This window comes from Prionailurus viverrinus, chromosome B1, assembly GCF_022837055.1.
Source record: "Prionailurus viverrinus isolate Anna chromosome B1, UM_Priviv_1.0, whole genome shotgun sequence".
Classification (NCBI taxonomy): domain Eukaryota; kingdom Metazoa; phylum Chordata; class Mammalia; order Carnivora; family Felidae; genus Prionailurus; species Prionailurus viverrinus.
This window is the reverse complement of record NC_062564.1, coordinates 42,710,284-42,734,125: the sequence shown is the minus strand read 5'-3', so window position 1 is coordinate 42,734,125 and position 23,842 is coordinate 42,710,284. Positions and strand designations below refer to the sequence as shown.

The 23,842-nt window shown below is 36.2% G+C and overlaps 1 protein-coding gene across 5 annotated transcripts in view; it reads right to left on the bottom strand.

Moving 5' to 3' along the window:
* Positions 1–23,842, bottom strand: part of LOC125163894 (A disintegrin and metallopeptidase domain 3-like) — a 119,893-nt gene that overhangs the window by 90,055 nt on the left and 5,996 nt on the right. For all 5 annotated transcript variants that reach the window (XM_047856174.1, XM_047856172.1, XM_047856171.1 and 2 more), the window contains exons 3-4: positions 19,417–19,472; positions 14,904–14,982 (exon numbers count right to left, since the gene is read on the bottom strand). In XM_047856174.1, the coding sequence (XP_047712130.1) occupies positions 14,904–14,982; positions 19,417–19,472 (135 nt within the window). The remainder of the gene's footprint in view (positions 1–14,903; positions 14,983–19,416; positions 19,473–23,842) is intronic.

Here is a 23,842-nt window from a genome sequence, read left to right as displayed (position 1 = left end):
ATATAAACAGTAGAGTACAAAGTCTGAAGTATTAGAAGTCCCTGAAATCACTGGGGTCATGCCTAAGAGGCTTAGTAGTGCTCCAGTGGGGATCGAAGACAGAGACCTGGAAGGGAAAGCATGGTCTGAGGATCCCTGGGTCACATAGGGAGAAACAGTTCCCCTTCTTGGAGTGCATTTAGGAGGGGTGGCACTGCCTCTCTTGGGGCAAAAGAACTGGCAGTGTCAAAGTACTGCTCTATTGAGTAGTACAGGAACAGAGACATCAGCTGAAAGAAGCAAACCCTGGTGCCAGCTTTTTGTTATGCTTTACCATAAATTCTAAACCACTGCATGGTCATGCAACTCCCTTTATGGGGTAAACTAGCACGAGGGTAAACTAGCACAGTGTGGTGAGACCCTCCCCAGAGATCAGTGTGGAACTGTGCCACATAGTTCCCCCAAATCCAAAGTTTTAAAAAACAGATACACACCTGAGATAAATCACAGGAATACTGTGCCACCTGGCAGGCATACAGCTCAGACACAGACAGGGTAAAGTCAAGGATCTGACAGAGGCCAGGGACACATGAGGGGTGATTGTTTGCTCTTCTATGAGGGCTTCCTGAAGAGTGGCAGGCACAAACTACCCACTCCAGAAACTAGAGAGTAGAGTGAAGCCATTTCCCCCACATCCAATAGCACTGACCAGGTCAACGAGCAACAGCATCCCACAGTGGAAGCCATAGCCTGCTTACACCAAGCCCCACCCCACTAAACCCTGCAGGCACATGTCTACTAGGGCAAGTCTGCGTATCTCTCCCAGAAGACCAGCACAAACACCTTGCACACACCAAGTGCACACACCAAACAGAGAGTGCTGCAGAGCTTCAGCTCTAGGGGGAATAGAATCTAGCTTCTTTTAACAAGCAGACCAAACACACCTACTTAAAACTTGCCACACAGTGGACGAGGTCCAAACACCCCTACTGCAGGCAAGGAGAAACTCTGCAGAGGATTGACCTAAGGGAAGGAGCAACCAAAACACAACAGCAGAGTGCACACTCTGAAACATCTCCTGAAGCACCAGACCCAAGAAAGTATTGGACCTCTTCTTAATATAGCCACTACTCTCAGAAGCAGGAATATAACAGGCTTTCCTAACAATTACCAAAAAAAACAATGACCTAGAAAAAATGACAAGATGGAGGAAGTGACCCCCCAAAAAAGAACAGGAAGATGTAATGGCCAGGGATTTAATCAAGACTGATATAAGTAAAATGCCTGAACCAGAATTAAAAACAAACAAAAACAAAAAAAACAAAAAACAAAAAAATAGTAATGAGGATACTAGCTGGGCTTGAGAAAAGCATAGAAGACTGTAGAGAATCCCCTACTGCAGAGATAGAAGAACTAAACCTAGTCAGGCCAAAATAAAAAATACTACAACTGTGTGCAAAACTGACTAGATACAATGACAATGAGGATGGATGAAGCAGAGAGCAGAAGAACAATTCAGTGATATAGAAGATAAAATGACGGAAAATCGTAAAGCTGTAAACAAGAGGGAAAGAAAATTATTGGATCACGAATGTAGACTTAGGGAACTCAGTGTCTCCTTAAAGCATAATAATATTCGTATCATAGGAGTCCCACAAAAGGAGAGGGAAAGAAGGCAGAAGCAAATAATAGCTCAAAATCTACCTAATCTTGGGAAGAAAATAGACATCAAAATTCAAGAGGCACAGAGAACTCCCATCAAATTCAATAAAAGCTGGCCCACACCAAGATATATCATAGTCAAATCAACAAAATACACAGACAAGGAAAGAATCCTGAAAGCAGCAAGGTTAAAAAAAAAGTCCTTAACCTACAAGGGAAAACATATCATGTTCATAGCAGATCTATCCACAGAAACATGGCAGGCCAGAAAGGAGTGACAAGACATATTCAACATGCTGAATGGGAAAATCTTCAGCCAAGAATACTTTATTCCACAAGGCGGTCATTCGGAATAGAAGGAGAGAGAATAGTTTCCCAGATAAATAAAAACTAAAGGAGTTTGTCACCATTAAACCAGATCTGCAAGAAATATTGAAGGGGACTCTTTGTGTGGGAAAGAAAGATCAAAAGCAACAAAGACTAGAGGAACAGAGGACATCACCAGAAACACCAACTTTACAGGTAACACAATGGCACTAAATTTATATCTATCAATAATCACTCTGAACGTAAATGGACTAAATGCTCCAATAAAAGCTATAGGGTATGTGAATGGATAAAAAATAACTATCTATATGTTGTCTACAAGAGACTCATTTTAGACCTAAAGACACCTGCAGATTGAAATTGAAGGGATGCAACCATGATGTCTGTCATGCTAACGGACACTAAAAGAAATCTAGAGTATCCATACTTATATCAGACAAACTAGATTTTAAGTTGAATCTGTAACAAGAGATGAAGAAGGGAACTATATCATAGTTAAGAAATCTACCCATCAGGAAGATCTAACAATTGTATATATTTATGCCCTCAACTAGAAAGTACCCAAATATAGAAATCAAATAATGACAAACAAAAAGAGACTCATTGATAATAATAAAATAATAGTAGGGGACTTTAACACTCCACCTACAGAAATGGACAGATCATCTAAGCAGAAAATCAACGAGGAAACAATGCTTTGAATAATAAATTTGACCAGATGGAATCAACATATATATTCAGAACATTCCACTCTAAATTTTTTTAATGTTTATTTATTTGAGAGAGAGAGAGAGCTGGGGAGGGGCAGAGAGAGAGGAGACACAGAATCAGAAGCAGGCTCCAGCCTCTGAGCTGTCAGCAGAGTCCAACGCTGGGCTCGAACCCACTAACTGTGAGATCACGACCTGAGCTGAAGTCGGACACTTAACCAACTGAGCCACCCAGGTGCCCCCAGAACATTTCATTCTAAAGCAGCAGAATATACATTTTTTTCAAGTACACATGGAACATTCTCCAGAATAGATCATGTACTGAGTCACAAATCAGCACTCAACATCTACAAAAAGACTGAAATCATACCGTGCATATTTTCCAACCACAATTCTATTAAACTTGAAGTCAACCACAAGAAAAAATTCGGAAAGACCAGGAATACATCGAGGTCAAAGAGCATCATACTAAAGAATGAATGGGTTAACCAGGAAATTAAAGAAGAAGTTAAGAAATACATGGAAGCAGGGGCGCCTGGGTGGCTCAGTCAGTTAAGTGTCCGACTTCAGCTCGGGTCACAATCTCGTAGTCCGTGAGTTCGAGCCCCGCGTCGGGCTCTGGGCTGATGGCTCAGAGCCTGGAGCCTGCTTCTGATTCTGTGTCTCCCTCTCTCTCTCTGCCCCTCCCCCATCCATGCTCTGTCTCTGTCTCAAAAATAAATAAACATTAAAAAAAATTAAAAAAAAATACATGGAAGCAAATGAAAATGGAAACATGACAGTCCAAACCCTTTGATATAAAACAAAGGTGTCCTAAGAGCAAAGTAGATTGCAATACAGGCCTATAACAAGAAAAAAGAAAAGTCCAAATTGTTAACCTAACCTTATACAAGAAAAGGAAGAGCAAATAAAGCATAAAGCCAGGAGAAAAATGGAAATAATAAAAATTAGAGATGAAATAAATGATATAGAAACATAAAAAAACCTAGTAGAATAGATCAACAAAACTAAGAGCTGTTTCTTGTAAAGAATTTATGAAATTGGTAACCCCCTAGCCAGACATATGAAAAAAAAAAAGAGGACTCAGATAATTAAAATCATGAATGAAAGAGAAGAGATCACAACCAACACCACAGAAATACAAACAATCATAAGAGAATATTATGAAAATTTATATGCCAACAAACTGGGCTCTTTGGAAGAAATGGGTTAAGTCCCTAGAAATATACAAACTACCAAAGCTGAAACAGGAAGAAATAGAAAATTTGAACAGACCTATAACCAGTAAAGAAATTTAATCAGTAAGTAAAAACCTCCCAACATAGAAATGTCCAGGGTCAGATGGCTTCCCAGGAGAATTCTACCAGATATTTAAAGAACAGATTGTCTTTTCCCCATTGTGTATTCTTGCCTCTGTGGTCATTGATTAATTGACCATATAATTGTGGGTTTATTTCTGTGTTCTCCATTTTGCTCCATTGATCTAGGTGTCTGTAATCTATGTGATCCATTGATCTATGTGTTGGTAAACACATACTTGAAGAAAAGAAGATCTCAAATCCATAAACTAACTTCACACATCAAAGAACTAAAAATAGAAGAATAAACTAAGGCCAAAGTATCAGAAAGAGAGAAATAACAAAGGTCAGAGAAGAAATAAAGAAAATAAAAAGTAAAAAATTAAGAAAACAATAGAAAAAAATCATGAAACTAAGAGTTGTTTCTTTGAACAACTTGATAAACAAAATTGACAAACCCCCAGGTAGATTAAGAAAAAAGAGAAGACACAAATAAATAAAATCAGATATGAAAGCAAAGATCAAAAGAGAATACTATTAATAATTATACACCAACAACTGGATATCATAGAAAATGGGCACGTTCTTAGAAACATATGACCTACCAAAACCGAATCATGAAGAAACAGAAAATCTGAACAAACCTACAACTAGTATGGACTCTAAATCAGTAATCAAAACTTCATAACAAAGAGAAGCCTAAAACCAAATGACATCACTGATGAACTCTCCCAAACACCTAAGTAAGAATTACAACAATCTTTCCCACACTGTCCCAAAAAACATTAAACAGGAGGGAACATTTCCAAACTATTTTACGAGGCCATCATTACACTGATTTAAAAGCCATACACACAGTCCACAAGAAAACTACAAGTCAAAAGCGCTCATGAATACAGACACAAATTCTCAACAAAATACCAGTAAACCAAATCCAATGTAATCCAAAAAATGTAAAATTATTTTACATCAAGACCAAGTTAGATTATCTCTGCAGTGCTAGCATGGTTTAATGAACAAAAATCAATTAATTTGATAAACCACATTAACAGTGTAGAGGATAAAAATCACATGATAATCTGAATAATAGAGAAAGAATTTGCAAAATTCAACATACTTTCATAACAACTCTCAACAAACTAGGAATAGAAGGAAATTACCTCAAAATAATAAAAGGCTATTTATGAAATGTTATTTATGAAAATAACATTGTATTCAACAGTGAAAAACTGAAAGCTTTTCCTCTTAGATCAGGAACAAAGCAAGGATGCCCAATCTCACCAGTTCTATTCAATGTAGGACAGCAAGTTCTAGCCAGAGCAATTAGATAAGAAAATGAAATAAAAGGCATTCAAGTCAGAAAGGAAGAAGAAAAATTGTATTTGTTTGATGATGTGATCTCATATGTAGAAAACCTAAAGATTTTACATACACACACAAAAGAAATTCAGTAAAGTTTCAGGACACAAGATCAACATACAAAAAAATAAAATGAAAATAAAACCTTCCTTATCTAAGAGGAAAATTAAGAAAATAACCCCATTTGAAATCACACACACACACACACACACACACACACACACACACACACCAATAAAATACCTAGGGATAAATTTAAGGTTAAATACTTGTACTCTGAAAATTACAAAGTATTGATGAAAGAAATTAAACAAGACACAAACAAATGGAAAGACATTCCATGTCCACGGATTGAAAGACTTAACATTGTTAAAATTGTTGAACAGACATTTACCAAAGAAGACATACAAATGGCCAACAGGTATATGAAAATATACCCAACCCTGGTTATTAAGGAAATGCAAGCCAACATCACAATGAGATAACATCTCACACCTGTTAGGATGGCGATGATCATATAAAAATAGACAAGACTTGGCAAATGTAGAGAAACTGGAACTGTTGTACACCATTAGTGAGAATATGATACGGTGCAAGTTGCTATAGAAAACTGAGTGAAAGTTCCTCTAAAAATTAAAGGTAGAGGGGAGCCTGGGTGGCTCAGCCAGTTGAGTGTCTGACTTAAGCTCAGGTCACGATCTCACATTTCTTGAGTTCGAGCCCTGCATCAGGCTCTGTGCTGACAGCTCAAAGCCTGGAGCCTGCTTCAGATTCTGTGTCTTCCTTTCTCTCTGCCCACCCCCCTTCAAAAATAAACACTAAAAATTTTTAAAATTAAAAGTAGAATTAGCATACGATCCAGTGATGTCATTTCTGTGTAGTTATTCAAAAGAACTGAAAATAGGATCATGAGGAGCTATTGATATTTGGGTGTTCGTTGCAGCACTATCCAAAAGAGACAAGATGTGGAAACTACCTAAAGGTCCACCAATAGATAGGTAGAGTTTAAAAATGTGGTATATACATTTAATGGAATATTATTCAGCCTTAAATTAAATTCTGCAATATATGCAACATGTATGGACCTCAAGGACATTATGCTAAGTGAAATAAGCCAGTTACAGGAAGACAAATATTATGAGTCCTTTTATGTGAAATATTTAAAACATCCAAATTCATATCTCCAAAGACTGAAATGGTGCTTTCCAGGGACTGGGGAAATGTTGAAATGGACACTTACTAAGTAATGAAAGTTTCAGTCAAGGGGTCCCTGGGTGGCTCAGTAGGTTAAGTGTCCAACTCTGGATCTACGCTCAGGTCATGATCTCACAGTTCATCAGGGCTCTACACTGACAGCACAGAGCCTGCTTGGGATTTTCTCTCTCTCTCTCTCTCTCTCTCTCTGTCCCTCCCCAACTTGCACACTCTCGCTCTCTCTCTAAAAATATGTAAATAAACTTAAAAAAAAAGTTTCAGTCAAGCAAGATGAATAAATTCTAGTGGCTTCTATAAAACATCACACTTATGCTCAATAATATTGTAATGTATACATAAGATTTGTTAAGGGCATAGAACTCATGTTAAGTATTTTTGCCACACAAAAATTAATATAAATTTTTTTAATGTTTATTTATTTTTGCGAGAGAAAGAGAGAGACAGTGTGCAAGCTGGGGAGGGTGGAGAGAGAGAGAGACACACACAGAATCTGAAGCAGGCTCCAGGCTCTGAGCTGTCAGCACAGAACTCGACATGGGGCTTGAACTCACAAACTATGACATCATGACCTGAGCCAAAATTGGACGCTTAACCGACTGAGCCACCCAGGTGCCCAATATAAATAAAAATTAAGAAAAAGAAATACGGCTGAAACTTCCACAAAATTAACAAATGGCATAAACATTTGGGTTCCGTGAGATGAGCAAACTGCAAAGGGAATGGACCCAAAATAACTCACAGGAACAAAACATCGCAATTAACAATTAACAAAACCAATAGAAATATCTTCAAAGTAACCAGAGAGCAATGTCACATAACCTATAGGGGAACACCAATTTGAATGACAGCAGATTTCACATCTGAAGTAATGAGGCTATAAAGAAACACTACAGCAATTTTCAAGTGCTAAAAAAAAAGTACAATCAAAAAGAAAAGAAAAAAGAAAAGAAAGAAAGAAAGAAAGAAAGAAAGAAAGAAAGAAAGAAAGAAAGAGAAAGAAAAGTACAAACATGAACTCTATGTATCTGGAAAATTTATCCTTTAAGAATGAAGGAAAAAGAGAGTCTTTCTCAGACAAAGGAAAACCAGGAGACTTTATTACTAGCACACATACCCTTAAAGAATATCAGAAAGAAATTCCAAAAGTGAAAGCTAATATCACAAAAAGACATGGAATTCAAGAACCTGGAAAACCAGAATAGATAAAAATAGTAGTAAGTATAGTGAACTATCGTTTCCCTCATGAGTTTCTTAAATCATATTTAGTAGTTGAAGCAAAATCATACAATATCATGTGACTTAAGATACAGATAGGGATATTTAGGCAATTATAACTTAAAAATGTAGAGGTTAAAGGAACCTACATAGAAATAATTTTTGATAATTCACTTGAAGTAGTAAAAATTCCACAATAGTAGACTATTATAAGTTATATATGTATATTGTAATATCTAGAGCAAATATTAAGAAAGTTGTTGGGGCACCTGGGTGGCTCAGTCGGCTGAGTGTCTGCCTTTGGCTCAGGTCATGATCTCCCTGTCCCTGAGTTCAAGCCCCGTCTCGGGCTCTGTGCTGACAGCTCAGAGCCTGGAGCCTGTTTCAGATTCTGTGTCTCCCTCTCTCTCTGCCCCTCCCCCACTCATGCTCTGTCTCTGTCTCTGTCTCTGTCTCTGTCTCTCTGTCAAATATAAATAAACATTAAAAAATTTTTTAATAAAAAAGAAAAAAAGAAAAAAAAGGGAATTGTAATAAGGAAAATACTTTAAAACCCTACAAATAAATCACAATGTAATCCTAAAAATGTTAAAGTAATGCAGAAGAAGGCAATAAGAGAGGAACAAAGAAATGAGAAACACAGAAAAGAAAACAGAAATATATGTACATTATGGCAAACAAAATCTCTAACATATAAATAATTACTTTAAATGTATGAGTATAGAAACATCAAATAAAATACCAGATGCTAGGATAGATGCAAGAAAAAAAACCCACCATGGCCCAACTAAATATTCTCTACAGGAAATTTACTTCAAACAATAACATAGGTAGACTGAAATTAAAAGGATGGAAGATTTATGTAATGAAAATATTTATAAAACAAAGAAGAATTGTAGAGAATAAGCTTAGGAATTCCCTGAGCCTGCACTGATGGGTTAACAAGGCATAAAGAATTACGAAGCCATAGGACACTCACACCCAAGTTTGGGTAAACAAGATTAAATAAATAAAAGTGGGGGGGGGGCAGAGGCCCCAGTATAGAGAGAACGGGGCAAAGGCCCCAATATAGAACATAGGTATATGAAATAAACAAGATTAGGTAGTCAGGGCAGAAGCGCCCACAAACTTAGTACTATAGCAGAAAACAGTACTTTCACAGGAAGGAAGGACCAAATTTGGTAAACAGGTAAATCAGGCTATAGACCCCTGTGGGTGAAGTTGCCCAGAGAGGAGCTAATTAACAAAAGACATGTGCCTTGTTGACCCTGAGGTTACTTGCTCTGTCTTTCTTGTCCCCTAGACCAGTTTAGGTAAACAGAGGTGGTACCTCATGTCTGCTGTAAACATCCTTCCACCCCACAGCCCAGGGGCCAGGATTTTGTTTTGCATTGACCCAAACCCCTAACTCTGCATATCTTCAAAACCCCCTTTCCCTCATGTCCATGAGTTAATGTTCACAGTTTCATTTTCCCTTTGTGCACATCCATCATCATGTTTGTGAGCTTTCTGATCCTAATAAAAATGGAACAAGGACCCTTAATCTGGGCTCTTGTCTTTTCCCAGACATTAGCCATCTCTTGCTTTCAATCCTATGTCTCGCTCTCTTGCTAGACAAGAAAGAACTCTAGACCCAGAGTCTATGACAAAGAATGGCTTTATTAATATCAGATAAAGTGGACTTACTAGCAAAGAAATCTACTAGGGACAAGGAGACTCACTGCATATTCATGAAAGCATTAATCCATCAAGAAGACATGGCAATCCTAAATGTATAGGCACCGAACAATAGAGCTTCAAAATATGTGAAGCAAACACTGATACAGCTAAAAGAGAAGATAGAAAAACAAAATAATAAATAATTCAATGCACTCCATTCAGTTATTGACAGTACTAGACAGAAAATCAGTAAAAATACAGAACTGAAACAGCGTCAATCAAAATGATCTATATGACATTCATGGAAGACTGCACCAACAATAGCGGAATACACATTTTTTCATAAGTATCTAAGAACACTTACCTACACACAAAATATACTGGACCATAAAACAAACCTTCACAATTTAAAAGATCTGAAATTATACAGAGTACATTTTCTAACCATAATGAAATCAAACTAGAAATCAGTTGACAAGGACAACAGGAAAAATCTCCAAACACTTGGAAACTGAACAATGCACTTTTAAAAAATACATGAGTCAAACAAGCCTCAAAGGAAATTTAAAAAAAAATACATACACCCTTATTAAAATAAAAATACAACACATTATTTCAGAGTGCAGTAAAGCAGTGCTGAGCAGGAAATTTTAGCACTAAAATGCTTGCAATAGAAACAAAGGAGGTCACAGGTAGAAATACAAGTGTTTTCCCCAACAAATAGAAAAGAAGCACAAAATAAACCCAAAGTAAGATATACGGGAGAAAGTAATAAACATAAGAGGTAAATGCTATGACATTGAAAATAAGACAATAGTATGGAAAAAGCAAGAAAAAAACTGGTTCTCTGATAAATTCAATAAATTGAAAAATCTCTAGCAGGACTGTTAAAGTTAAGAAGAGAGAAGACAGCAATTAATCATGTTACAACCAAAACACTCCTGTGGTCATTAAAAGGATAATAAGGACTGTGACATAATTACACCCATAAATTCCATACCTGAGATGGAATGGACCAATTCCTTAAAAAACACAAACCACCAAAACAATACATATGAAACAGATAAGGTATTTCCATAAGTATTAAATAAAGTGAGATGGTAATTAAAAATCTCCCACCATACACATACATAAATGTACAGGGATTTCACTAAAGAATTTTACCAAATATCTTAAGAATGAACATGTACTTTAAACAACTTCTTCCAAAACACAGAAGAGAAGGTAATACTTCTCAATTTATTTTATGAGGCCAGTATCACTCTAATACAAAAATTAGACAGTCAGTACAAAACAAGAAAGCCACAGAGTCACAGACCAATATTTCTCATGAACTTTAACAACAACAAAACCAATAAATTATTAGCAAATAAACCCAGTCACCAATAAAAAGAATTATATAGCAGGACCAAGTTGTAGCTTTTCTAGATATGCGATACTGTTTTCAATATCTGAAAGTCAATCAGTGCAGTCCATCGTATCAACAGGCTGAAAAAGATTTATGTGATCTTATCAACTGAGGCAGAAAAGGCATTTAATTGAATCAAATGCACATACTTTGATGTAAAAAAGAAATCTTAGCAAACCAGAAATGGAGAATGTCCTCAACTTTGTAAAGAATATGTTTTAAAAACAACCCTACAATTAACATTATCCTTAATGGTAAAAGAGTAAATATTTTATCCTTAAGATTGGGAGCAAAATGAGGGTGTCTGCCCTCACTATTGTGATTCAACACAACTGGAAGTTGTAACAAGCACAGTAAGGCTAAGCAGAGAATAAAAGCACATAGATTGAAAATGAAACAGAAAAATGTTCATGTTTGTAAATAAATGACAGGTCTATTTAGAGAATCACAAAGATCTACCAAAAAAATGAAAACAAAACAAAAAGCCATCATAGAATTATTATGTAACTTCAGCAAGGTTGTAGGTTTTAAAATCAAAAGAATACAATTCTAGATAACAACAAATATATAAAAACTGAAATTGAAATACAATAGCATTTACAATTGCATCAAAGAAAACGAAATACTTTGGTATAAGCCTAAAAAACTACATACAGAACCTGAATGCTAAAATTACAAAATGCTAATAAAAGACACTTAACAAAAGATCAAATAAGTGGAGAGACTCGTTGCATTCATGGACTGGAAGACTCAACATAGTAAAGATGTCAACTACCCCCAAACTGATCTATAGGTTTGACATAATGTCTATCATAATCCTAGCAACACCGTTTGTATACATATAGCAGGTTTTGTCTAAAGTTTATATGAAAAATCGGGGTGCCTGGGTGGCTCAGTCAGTTAAGCATCCAACTTTGGCTCAGGTCTTGATCTCATGGTTCGTGAGCTCGAGCCCCGCATTGGTGCTGACAGTTCAGAGCCTGGAGCCTGCTTCGGATTCTGTGTCTCCCTCTCTCTCTGCCCCTCCCTTGTTCACGCTCTGTCTCTCTCTCTCTCTCTCAAAAATAAATAAAAGATTAAAAAAATGTCTATCTGAAAAATCAAAATATCTGGAATAGTCTAAAAATCTTAAAAAAATGAGAGTAAGTGGGAAGAATCACTATAGTTTACACAAATGTTTAAGATGCAGGTAAACTAAAGACAGCATGATAGTGGCAGAAATATATATACACATAAAAGAATCGAATAAAATGAAGAACCTAGAAATATATGCACAAAAATATGCCCCACTGACCTTCTCACAAAGATACAAGAGCAATTCAATGCACAACCTCTGTCAAAAGAATGAAACTTGATTCAAATCCAATACCTAACATAAAGCTATATAAAAGTGAACACAGGGGCGCCTGGGTGGCTCAGTCAGTTAAGCGTCCGACTTCAGCTCAGGTCATGATCTCGCGGTCTGTGAGTACAAGCCCTGCATCGGGCTCGGTGCTGACAGCTCAGAGCCTGGAGCCTGTTTCGGATTCTGTGTCTCCCTCTCTCTCTGACCCTCCCCCATTAATGCTCTGTGTCTCAAAAATAAATAAATGTTAAAAAAATTTTTTTTTAAAGTGAACATAAATGTAAATAAAACTATAAAACTTTTAGGAAACAAAAGCAGAATATTCAAGAACCAGGGATATATGGAGCTCCTAGGCTTGATAGCTAAACCACCATTAAAAAGGGAAAGTTGGTAAATTAACCCTCATCAACATTAAAAACTTCTGACCAATGAGATACCTTATGAACAAGCTGTAAAGACACATTACAGACTGGGAATAAATGTTGGCAAACTACACATCTGGCAAAAGATCTGTATTGAGAATATATAAATTGCTCAAAAATCAAGAGTAAAAACCAAGCAATCCAATTCAAAAATGGGTAAAAGACATTAATAGACATTTCACAGAAGGCAACAAATAAGTACATGAAAATATGTTCAACATCACTGGTCACTAGGAAAATACAAATCAAAATTACATGAGATAATCACTATACATCTATCACAATGGCTAATTTTTTTTTAATGTGATAATACCAAAGGTGACAAAAATGCAATCTTTACCTCTCATACATTGACAGTGTAAATGTAAAATGGTAGAGATGTTCTGAAAAACAGCTTAGTAATTTTTTTCTTAAAAATAAACTTACACTTACCATATGATCTGGCAATCATATTCCCAGACATGTATTCCAGAGAAATAAAAAATTATATCCACACAACGAACTACCCAGAATGTTCACAGAAACATTATTTTTAATAGGTAAATTGGAAACAATCAGAATTATCTCTCAATAGGTAAAGTGTGAAAACATCTAAACCTGGTGTGGGAATGTGGTTATTTAGAAATTCAAATTTTTAAATAGGTTTCAAGTGATTGAGATTTTCTATGATTTCTTCCCTCAATTTTGGTAAGTTGTCTTTTTCAAGGAAACAGTCTATTTCATTTAAACTATAAAATGTATTAGCATAAAGTTTTCCTAATACCCCAAAAATCATCTTATTTTCTGTATGACTAATCATATATCCTTTTATTCCTAATAGTGATGGAATTTTGTTTTGTGCTAGTTTAGCCTTACTAGGGGTTATTAATGTTGTTAGTCCTTTTAAAGAACTAAATTCTGGGCTTAAATTTTTTTTTCTATTCTTTTTCATTTTTCTATCTCATTGATTTCTACCCTTATATGCATTACTTCCTTCATCTACTATGTTTTAACCCTTTGCAGAGTTTTGCATTTTGTATTGGAAGGCAATTAATTTAATGGCAACCTTCCTTAATCCTCTTGTTGCTAAGTTTTAGGCCTTGGGTAGGGAACTGGGGTGATAAGAGTATCTCTTACCCTAGAGTTTGGTCCTTCCTCCTAAGAATTAGCCTTTCTGGTCTCAGCTGAATGTCTAGGGTGTCAGCAAAGTCACCTTACTCTCTCTGGGCTGAAAATCCAACATCTCCCAATACTGTTTGACCGTTAGTATTATCTCCATTTTACTCTCTGCCCTTCAGTAGAGTTTTATCCAGCACACAGGCAGCCTAATCTTTAGTAAGGGACATAAGCATAACTCCCCTCCCCATAAAAAATCATACGTCTCATGGCCCCTCTTCTCTGGTCCTGTGTCATGCCCTTTCCAGCTGCTTCAGCAGCACCGAACTCCAAATTCTTTGAGTTCTGCTTGGTTCCAACTCCCTATGCTCTGGTTAAGACTTTATCCTCAGTCAGAGGGCCAAGTTGAATATGACTCACCTTCTGGGCTTTCTTTTCTCTCAGAAAAACTTCCTGATCAGCCTATTGTCAAATGTCTCAAAATAGGATTCTCATGTATTTTGTTCTGCTTTCTAATTGCAAGTGGTGAAAAAGACAATGTACTAATGATTTTTATTTTCATCCTCTCTCAGTTGCAATGTAGCAGAAGAATCTTATCCTTCACTTGCATTTACTTCTTCCCAATCATCTGTTCAGACACACTCACACAAACACACACAAACACACACACACACACACACACACACACACACACACACACACATATCTCACAGACTAAAGCTAACTTTCTCACATACTTAAAATTTCTTGACTCTTATCTGCATTTTGGGAACAACACAAACTCATGTCTCACATGTGAACCTATTCAGATTCTGTAACCAATATGCTTTTGCATCCTCACTATCCCTTTCTATAAGGTCTTTCCACAAAGTAATTCCCACCACTTCCTCCACTGCTCATGTCCTATGAAATCTCAATTAAAATTACTCTGTGTTTCGGGGTTTCTTATTCTTTGCTCCTTAACCCACTTTCTTTCTCAGACCTCTGATAGTTTAAACAACCTTTTTGGATAAGGGATTCCTAAATTACATATCTGAAAAGTAGTTTTTCTATTTAATCTGCCTTCACAGTAATTGTTACATTATATTTGGGTTTCTGATCTGTTTGCCCAATAATTCTGTGAGGTAGAAAGCATCCTTTTTATTCCCACCAATGGCACCTTAGCTATATAAAAAACTGCAGATATACACAGCAAAAAGCAAAACTTACCTTTGTAAATGAAGAATCTGGATACAATACTCCTGATTTGTTGTATGTATACACGAGGAAATGAGGGTCTAAAAATGACCTAATTCAACCAAAGTAATAACATTTCATTGTAATAGTAACATTAACAAAAATAGAATCCTGATATTAAGCAATTTACTTTCAATTTTACAAGCTCAAATATCCAAAAATTAAATGGACTCATCTCTTGATTATCTGGTTTGCTGACAGTATATTGTGCATATAAGAAAAAATAATAAGCAGTATAATAACATCAGTAGGGACACCATAATGACATAGATTTATGTAGAGTAGAAACTAGGACTTCCAGATTCCCATGGCAAAGTTTTCTTTTACATTCAATGATCAATAAAACTCATGTCACAAATATGTTAGTATTTGCTAACAAACAGCCATGGATTGGTAATAAAAAATATACGCTTTTCCTGTCAGTTTCCATGAAATTTTGCTTTGGTAAAAACAATCCCAGAATTCTCAGTGCCTTAAAACAACGATTGTTCTTTACAAGTTTATTACAGAGTCAATTCCACACTACTTTCATTCTAGAACCTGGGTAAAGACATACCTCTTACCCCTGGAACATGCCTTTCTTGTAGCAGAAAGAGAAAAGAAAGTGTAGAGGCACACAATAGTTCTTAAAGACTTTGCTTAGAAGTGGAAGACCAGTGTTTTGCTCAAATTCTGTAAGCTAAATGATCTCTATAGATAAACCTCATATAAATGGTACTGAAGTTTAATCTTCTTCCATAGAAGATAGTGATACTTATGGAACAATCTGACACCATTATTTATTGCCAGGGTTTCTCAAGGATCCAAATATCAAGGGGCAGTTCAAGACCAGAATCAAGGAAGGACTAGAACATTCACAGTGTTTGCTTTCACCACTTCTCTTTCCAGACCTGCTTTATCACCTCTCATTCCTGACAGCTTTCCCTTTTCCTTAATTCAAATAACAAAACCAGAGAGCTTCCCAGAAAAAAAGACTGGTATTCATCAGCTCGTATTGTACATATATTCAAGGACATGCCAAGTCGCCTGGGTTGGTTTAGATGCAAGTACCTAGAACATGTGGCAAAAAAGCAGAGCCACATTTTAGTAACTAAGCATGTAAATGGAGGTGGTGGAAATGGAAATCCAGAATCATTTCCCAGGAAAAGGAATTTCAACAGGTTTCTGACAAGCACAATTAAAAGGATAACAGTTTAGTTTACAAGTTTATTCATCCTTAGTAAAAATGTATACTTTTGCTTCTACACAAAACAATAAAAAAGTCTGCCTTAGTGAAGTAACAGAAATACAAATGATCATTCAAGGGAAAACAATATCCAATGTAAGGAAAATTAACAACAAAAGGGAAGAAGGCAAAACTTAAAAGCAAGTTCCAAAGGAAGTTGAAGAAATTGATTACAGAAAATAATCAATATTTCAAGAAAATTTAACAAGTTAAAAAGTTAATAAGCTTTCAAAGGAGACCATTTCAGAGAAAAAAAGACACTCAAACTAAAATAATGACAGTTAAAAATAAATAATTTAATAAATGTGTCAAAGATACTTTGTCTGCTGAGAACAGAATTAGAGGCCTAGTCAATAAAGAGAACAAATGGCTGAATAAATAATAAAGGAGATATATTTATTTGATTTATATATATTACATATGTATTTACAATCAATTAACTCATTCTGCACAAATCTGTATGAATGACTCTCAAATAAAAATGTTATGCAAAATTTTGCACAAAAAGCACAGCCTCAAAACCAGAACTACACATAATAACATAATAAGTATCTATTGCTCACACTTCTGGGTCAAGTACGAGTAGCCTTAGCAGTTCTGCTAATGGCGGCCAGGCTTGCTCAATGGTCTGGTATTCAGCTGAATGTTGGGTGATCTAGAGATGATTAGGGCACCTTGGCTGTGCCCCACCTGTCTCCATCTCCCAGAAAGTTGGCCCCAGCATATTTTCATGGGGATGGCAGACAAACAAGATGGAGAGCAGGAACGCAGGGGAGCTTTTTCAAACCTCTGTTTGAATCAAGTCAGCTAAACATCTTTTTGGCCAAAGTCAGTCACATAGCCACAGAATGGGCTACATGATTTGCAGGGCCCATGGTGAAATGAAAATATGAGGTCTCTTGTTCAAAAGTATTAAGAATCTCAGGGCAGCAACAGCAGAGAATGAAACCATGTACAGGGCATGTCTAACCATAGTGTCCTGGTGGACCACATACCCATGAAATTGGCCTTGCATACATAAACTCATATCCAAGGGCTGGGAGTGGGGAGGCTGAGGTAGATGTATATATTCTACCTCTGGATGACAGAAACTCAAAGTTATATGGCAAAGAGTGAAGATACAGGGAAAGGTAAAGAATTGGGGTCACTTTATTGGTCTACAATATTAAGATAAATAAATTATATAGAAGAGTACTGTGTCATTTGTGTCTATTTAAAGTAATAGTCAAAACATGATGATTCTTAATCTCTAGGCATACAGATGAATGATAAAATTATGGCAGAAGAATATGTATCAGTATCATAACTGTGATTAGCACTGGGGAGTGAAATAACTGAATATATCTAGGCATGGGAATAACAGATTTCACTATTATTTGCCACGTATGCTTTTTAGAAAAATACATAAATAAAATGCTTGCATGTGTGTCATTCATAGTGATATACATTATTCTCAGAATTTTCCTTTTTAAATTTTTAATCAAAAGAAAAAAGTCAATATAGAAAAATTAAGACAAATATAAACTATGGACTTTGGGTGATAATGATATGTCAATGTGGAGTCATCAAATATAATGAATGTATCACTCTGGTGGGGCATGTTGATAATGGGGAGGCTATGCATGTGTGGGGGGTGGGAGGCACAGGGTATACAGATACTCTCTGTACCTTCTACTCAATTTTGCTGTGAACCTATAACTTCTCTGAAAAATAAATATTCAACTGGAAATAAGAAACTACAAATAGCTGATAACTGTTTAGAGAAGATATTTAGGGAAATACAAATTGACACGAAGATGTGATATAATATTTTAGCACATATTGCATGCTTTTGAAAATCTAAACTGCTACTTTCTTTCCAGAAACTGAAAATCTCTCTCAAAATCTTAATATAAAATGTGAGTAATAAAGAAGGTTGTTGTGAAAATTAAATTAGTTACTACATGCAAATTGCTTAGAAATACACCTGGCAAATGGCATGTGCTCCTTAAATGTCTGTTACTTTTGTTGTTGTTGTTGTCACTATTATTACTATTACTCATACTTCTTGTTACAGAAACCCATTTCTTAATACCAACCCTACAAAAGAAAACCTCTATTACATAAGAATTTACATACAAGGATGCTTACGGCAGTACTCTTAAGTGATAATTCCTTGAAATAACTTATGTGTCAATATTACATACTACAGAATGCTATCTATTAAAGAATGAGTTAAAATATATACATAGAGCCAGAAAATGAACATTATTAAATAAGACCTGCTAGCAGCAAAACTATTTCCAACTGTGTAAAAACAAACTTAAAAAAAAAAGGTTTCTATATTTTTATTTAAGGGAAAGATGAAATTTAGATAGAAAATGGTAGAAGGGCACCTGGGTGGCTCAGTTGGATAAGCATCTGACTTAGATGCCATGGATCATGATCTCACAGTTCAAGAGTTTAAGGCCTGCAACAGGCTCTCTACTATCAGCACAGAGTCTGCTTCAGGTCCCTCTCTTTGCCACTACACCCTGCTCAAAAATAATAAACATTTTAAAAATTTTTTAAATGTTTATTAATTTTTGAGAGAGACATAGTGTGAGTGGGGGAGGGGCAGAGAGAGAGGGAGAAACAGAATCTGAAGCAGGCTCCAGGCTCTGAGCTGTCAGCACAGAGCCCGACGCGGGGCTCGAACTCACAAACCGAGATCATGACCTGAGCAGAAGTCAGACACTTAACTGACTGAATCACCCAGGCACCCCAGTAATAAACATTTTTTAAAAAGAATACAAAATTGTGGAAAGATACACATAAGATTATTAATACTGGTTTCCTCAAAGAGCAAAAGTGGGAAACAGAAAATTTAAGAGATTAAATTATATATTATACCAAGATAAGAAAAAATTATGGCATAATATTTAGTTAAATGCTTAAAATCACATAAATATATAAAATGACATGAAGGTGAACAAAATTAAACAGGGACAAATAGAGTTATTCCTTTAATTATTGCTATTGTGGTTATATTTCAAGGAGTTACATAGAGTAATTTTAATTTACCTAATTACACATTAATATTTACATCGTTAAATCAGAATTTGGCTCCAAAATTAAATTTAAAATCTCAAGATGAAGACTTGAAATTCTAATCTGACTTGAATCACAAAGATGTAACATGTTAAATATAATAGTCATGCTCTTGTTTAGGCTCAATTTAGGGTAGTGATTCTAAAACTTGAAGAAACTGAAAAGTATATGAAAAGAAGAATGGCCACTTACTGTATTTCAAGATGGAGAGTATATGTTTTCCTGTCAATTTTGATGGCATACATGACCTACAGCAAGGTATTCAGAGAGAAATTAATTAATAGAAATTTAAAATTCTTAAGTCAGAAGCCATAATTTTTTTAAATGTAAGTACTCTTTCATACAAACATAGATGGTATCACACACGTCTCAAAATTATATATACATGTATGTTGCTATCTTTCTTCAATCTCTTCATGTATGACAGAACGAATAATTAAATTTCACTAAAATTAAGGAGGATAAATGTATTTTAAAACTAAGAGCATTGGTCATTAGCATTTATTGTCATATGAAATTTTAATTTGAAATGGGTGCATTTAGGAATGTTGGGTAATCTTTGAAGACACGTGAATTTATCTTTTTTTTTAATGTTTACTTATTTTTGAGACAGAAAGAGCACAAGTGGGGGAGGGGCAGAGAGCTAGAGGGAGGCACAGAATATGAAGTCAGGCACAGAGCCTGACACAGGGCTTGAACCCACAAATTGTGAGATTATGACCTGAGCTGAAGTCGGATGCCTAACCAACTGAGCCATCCAGGCAACCCTTAATTATCTTCTTTCTACTTTGCAATTTCTAGCCCAAATAAATGAAAAATTAAAGAATATAACACAGGTTGTGGGGAGCTAAGATGGCAGAGTAGTAGGAAGATCCAAAGTTTGCCTTATCATTTGAACACAGATAAGTATCAAATCATTCTGACTACCCAAGATATCCATCTGAAAACTGACAGACCAAAATGCACAACTAGAGGGAGAGAAGAGACCACATTGTGGAAGGTAGGAGATGCAGAGACCTGGTTTCTGGGAAAATGGATTGCAGGTGCTACAGAAGGGAGGGAAACCTGGTTATAGAGAGAGGAGAGAGAGAGAAAGACAGAGAGAGGAGCACATAGGGGATCATACAAGGAAAACAATTCTCCCAAAGCCAATGACTGGAAAAATGAGAGGGGGATTTTCCTGAGTTTTTACAACCAGCAAGGCTCAAAGACTGGAGTTTTAGAGTTTGCTCCTGTGGAGAAAGAGGGAAGATGGCCCAGATTCAGACAATCTGAGGATCTCCCTAGGATGCACTGAGAGAGACAATTCCATCCTCTTGGACCACATCGGGGACAGGTGGCATTGCCTCTCTGGGGACAAAAGAGCTGGTGGGTGCCATTGCCCTCCCCTGCCCTTCAGCATAGGTGTGGGGACACCTGCTGAGGGCAGCTAACCTGGACACCTGCTCTTTGCTGTGCTTTACTCCAAACTCCACACCCCTGCACTTTTATGGGACTGCCCTTCCGGGACAACCCTGCATCAGTATGAAAGCAGTGAGACTCCCCCACCAAAGGATCAGCACAGGTGCACACCAGGCCAGGTCCCTAAAGTTTGGAGTTTTACAACTCAGCTGCCTGACTGGGATAGAGCCCAAAGTGCCCCACGCTGCAGGTGGGGCAGGTGGCCCAGACACAAACAGGGTCAAGACAGCAATCTGAGGGATGCCTGGGACACACAAAGGGAGATTGTTCACCCTTCTGGGAGGGCTTTCCAGACAGCAGCAGGTACAAACTCAACCTCTCCGGGGATGATGGAGCTGGCTAGAGCCATTATTCTCTCCCACACCTCTGCATAAACTTAAGTAAGCAGTACAATGCCAACACTGGCAGCCTAAACCACTTACACCCCAACCCCCTACAGATGCTGCTTTTCTCAGGCAACTGTGCCTGAGACCAAGAGCAGTGAGCCTTTCCCCCAGAATACCAGCACCAAACCCCTGCATGCACTATGTCTACTGACCACAGAGTTATGCAAAGCTTCAGCTCTTGGAAATAGTATCAGGTCTCTTTCAATAAGCAGACCAGAGCACACCTAGTTAAAACTTGCCCCATTCTGGCCAAGGTCCAAACACTCCCCACTGTAGGCAAGGAGAAGGTCTACCAAGGACTAACGTGAGGGAAAGAGCAGCCAAAACACAGCAGCAGAGTGGACACAGCATACACCAGAGACACTTCCTGAAGTGCCAGGCCCTGAACAATATATAACTTCTTCTTCATAAAGCCATTACTTTTAGGAGCAAGAAACATAACAGAAATCCTAACACACAGAAGAAGACAAAGACCTAGACAAAATGCCAAGATAAAGGATTTCATCCCAAAAGGAAACAACAGAAGGTCATACCCAGGGATCTAATCAAAACAGATATAAACAATATGCTTGATCCAGAATTTAAAGCAACAATCATAAAGATACTCACTGAGCTTGAGAAAAGCAGAGAAGACACCAGGGAGTCCCTTACCACAGAGATAAAAGACCTAAAAACTAGTCAGGCCAAAATGAAAAATGCAATAACTGAGATTCAAAACAAACTAGATGTAATGACCACAAGGATGGAAGCAGCAGAGGAATGAATGATACAGAAGATAAAATTATGCAAAATAATGAAGCTGAAAAGAAGAGGGAAAGAATACAACACAGGTCCTCTTTTCAGAATAAAGGAAGCATCCCTAAGCTATCAGAAGTGCTACCCACAGTCTTCTCCCTGTTCTCTTTAGGAACTTGCCTCAGCTAAAAAGTCACACCAAGTCACAATTTCCAAGTTAATGAGAAGCCCAACTCCAGATCCTGATGGACCAGGCCAGCTTCACACTTTGCTGAGACTCAGTTGAGTCTCTGTCTCCCCATTCCTGCTTCCTCCTGTCCTGTCCACAGAGGCTCATCAAAAGAGCATACCCTAATAAACTGCCTTCACAGGAATTTTCTCAAAGACTGCATCCCAAAGAATACAATCTGTGACATCATCATAAAACATAACACGTTCTTCACGGCATAACATATGGTTAATGCCAGAAATTTTCCCACATTTGCAAAAACATGAATTTTGTCACTGGTTGCAGTTTTCTGCATAAGTCATTTTAAATCTTGTATAGTGTTCAGTCTTTTGTAACCCTACAGCTCTTGAAATAGGTGTGTTGAAATCTCCCCCAAATTTTGTGATATTTCTTTCTCATTTTTTTGCCTTAGTTTTTTTGTCTTAGGAGCTCTGTTGTTAGGTACAAACACATTTAGTATGGTGGTATCTTCAGGATAAATCAATCATGTTATTATTAAGGTAACTTTTATCTCTAGAAGTACTTCTTCATCTGATATTATTATAGTTGCATCAGCTTACTTTTGATATTTCAGATTTTTAAAAATGTTTTTTAAAAAATGTTTCATAATCATTTAAAACATAAAGATGCATTCTGAGGATAAAATCAAGTTTCAATTTTCAGAGATGTACTAACATAAAGATGCCTCTCAAATAATTTATTTCACAATAGGTATTGTTAACAGTAATTGTCTAGATGCAAACTAAATGGAAAACAAATTGATTTAAGTACTACTTCTTTAGTAGCTCTCCTCTTTCTATTGTTGAGAATAAATCTGTATAATTTGCCTTCTACATTCTGGATATTAGATAGGTAAGGACATCACCATATATCCAAGGTACTCGAAGCAAAAATATGGTTCATGTAATAGCTGGTCTCTGTCTTACCATTTAAACCCTACTTTTTTAATTTTTATTTTCTTAATTTTTTATATTTTAAATTACTGAATAAAATGGAAATAATAGACACTCCTGTGTTAGTCTGATCCTAAAATGGAATGATGTGATGTGTAAAACATTAAGGATGATTTAGTTATAAATGGCTTTGGTTGGTGCTGTCCTTGTTCCCTGGATCCATTTAAGCACATTGAGGCTATTCTACTCCAAAGAGGAGTATTATATGTGTATTTGGTGAATATGTATGTGTGAATGTGGAATAATTATCTGAGATGTTCTTTTGGATATGTTCACTGATATTTGAAGTATGCTAGTGTGGTAGGTTAATTTAATAAAGTTTTCTAGTATTCACACATCCTTCAACAGAGAGAAAATCTACTTGGTCATAAAGTTCTACAATTATTTGCTACTTTTACTTTTTAAATATTTTAGTTAAGTGAAAGAACCTATCATTTCCTTTTCTGATACTTTATTTGATCTCTATCAAAGGTACATTAATATTTTAAGCATTATTAAGTGATCTGAAGGATTAACTTATGTTCTTCTCGTGTTCTAGTCTCCGAAAAAGGCACATCATCTTTCCTTGAATATTGTCCAAAAACTTAAAACCATTTGACTAGTAATATTTCTGGCAATTTATTTAAATTATTAATTCATAATTAATTCATAAATAACTTCATGATTATAAATATAGTCTATAAGCAGATATTGTATTTCTACCTGAGTCAAAAAAATGTATTTGGGAAAGAAAAAAGAAAACCAAATATCAAGATTGCAGACTTATATCAAACCTATAAATAATTACAAAAATTAAAAATATGAGTGTGCATATATCTAAAAACTAATTCAGTTCAAATTTACTATCTTTAGAA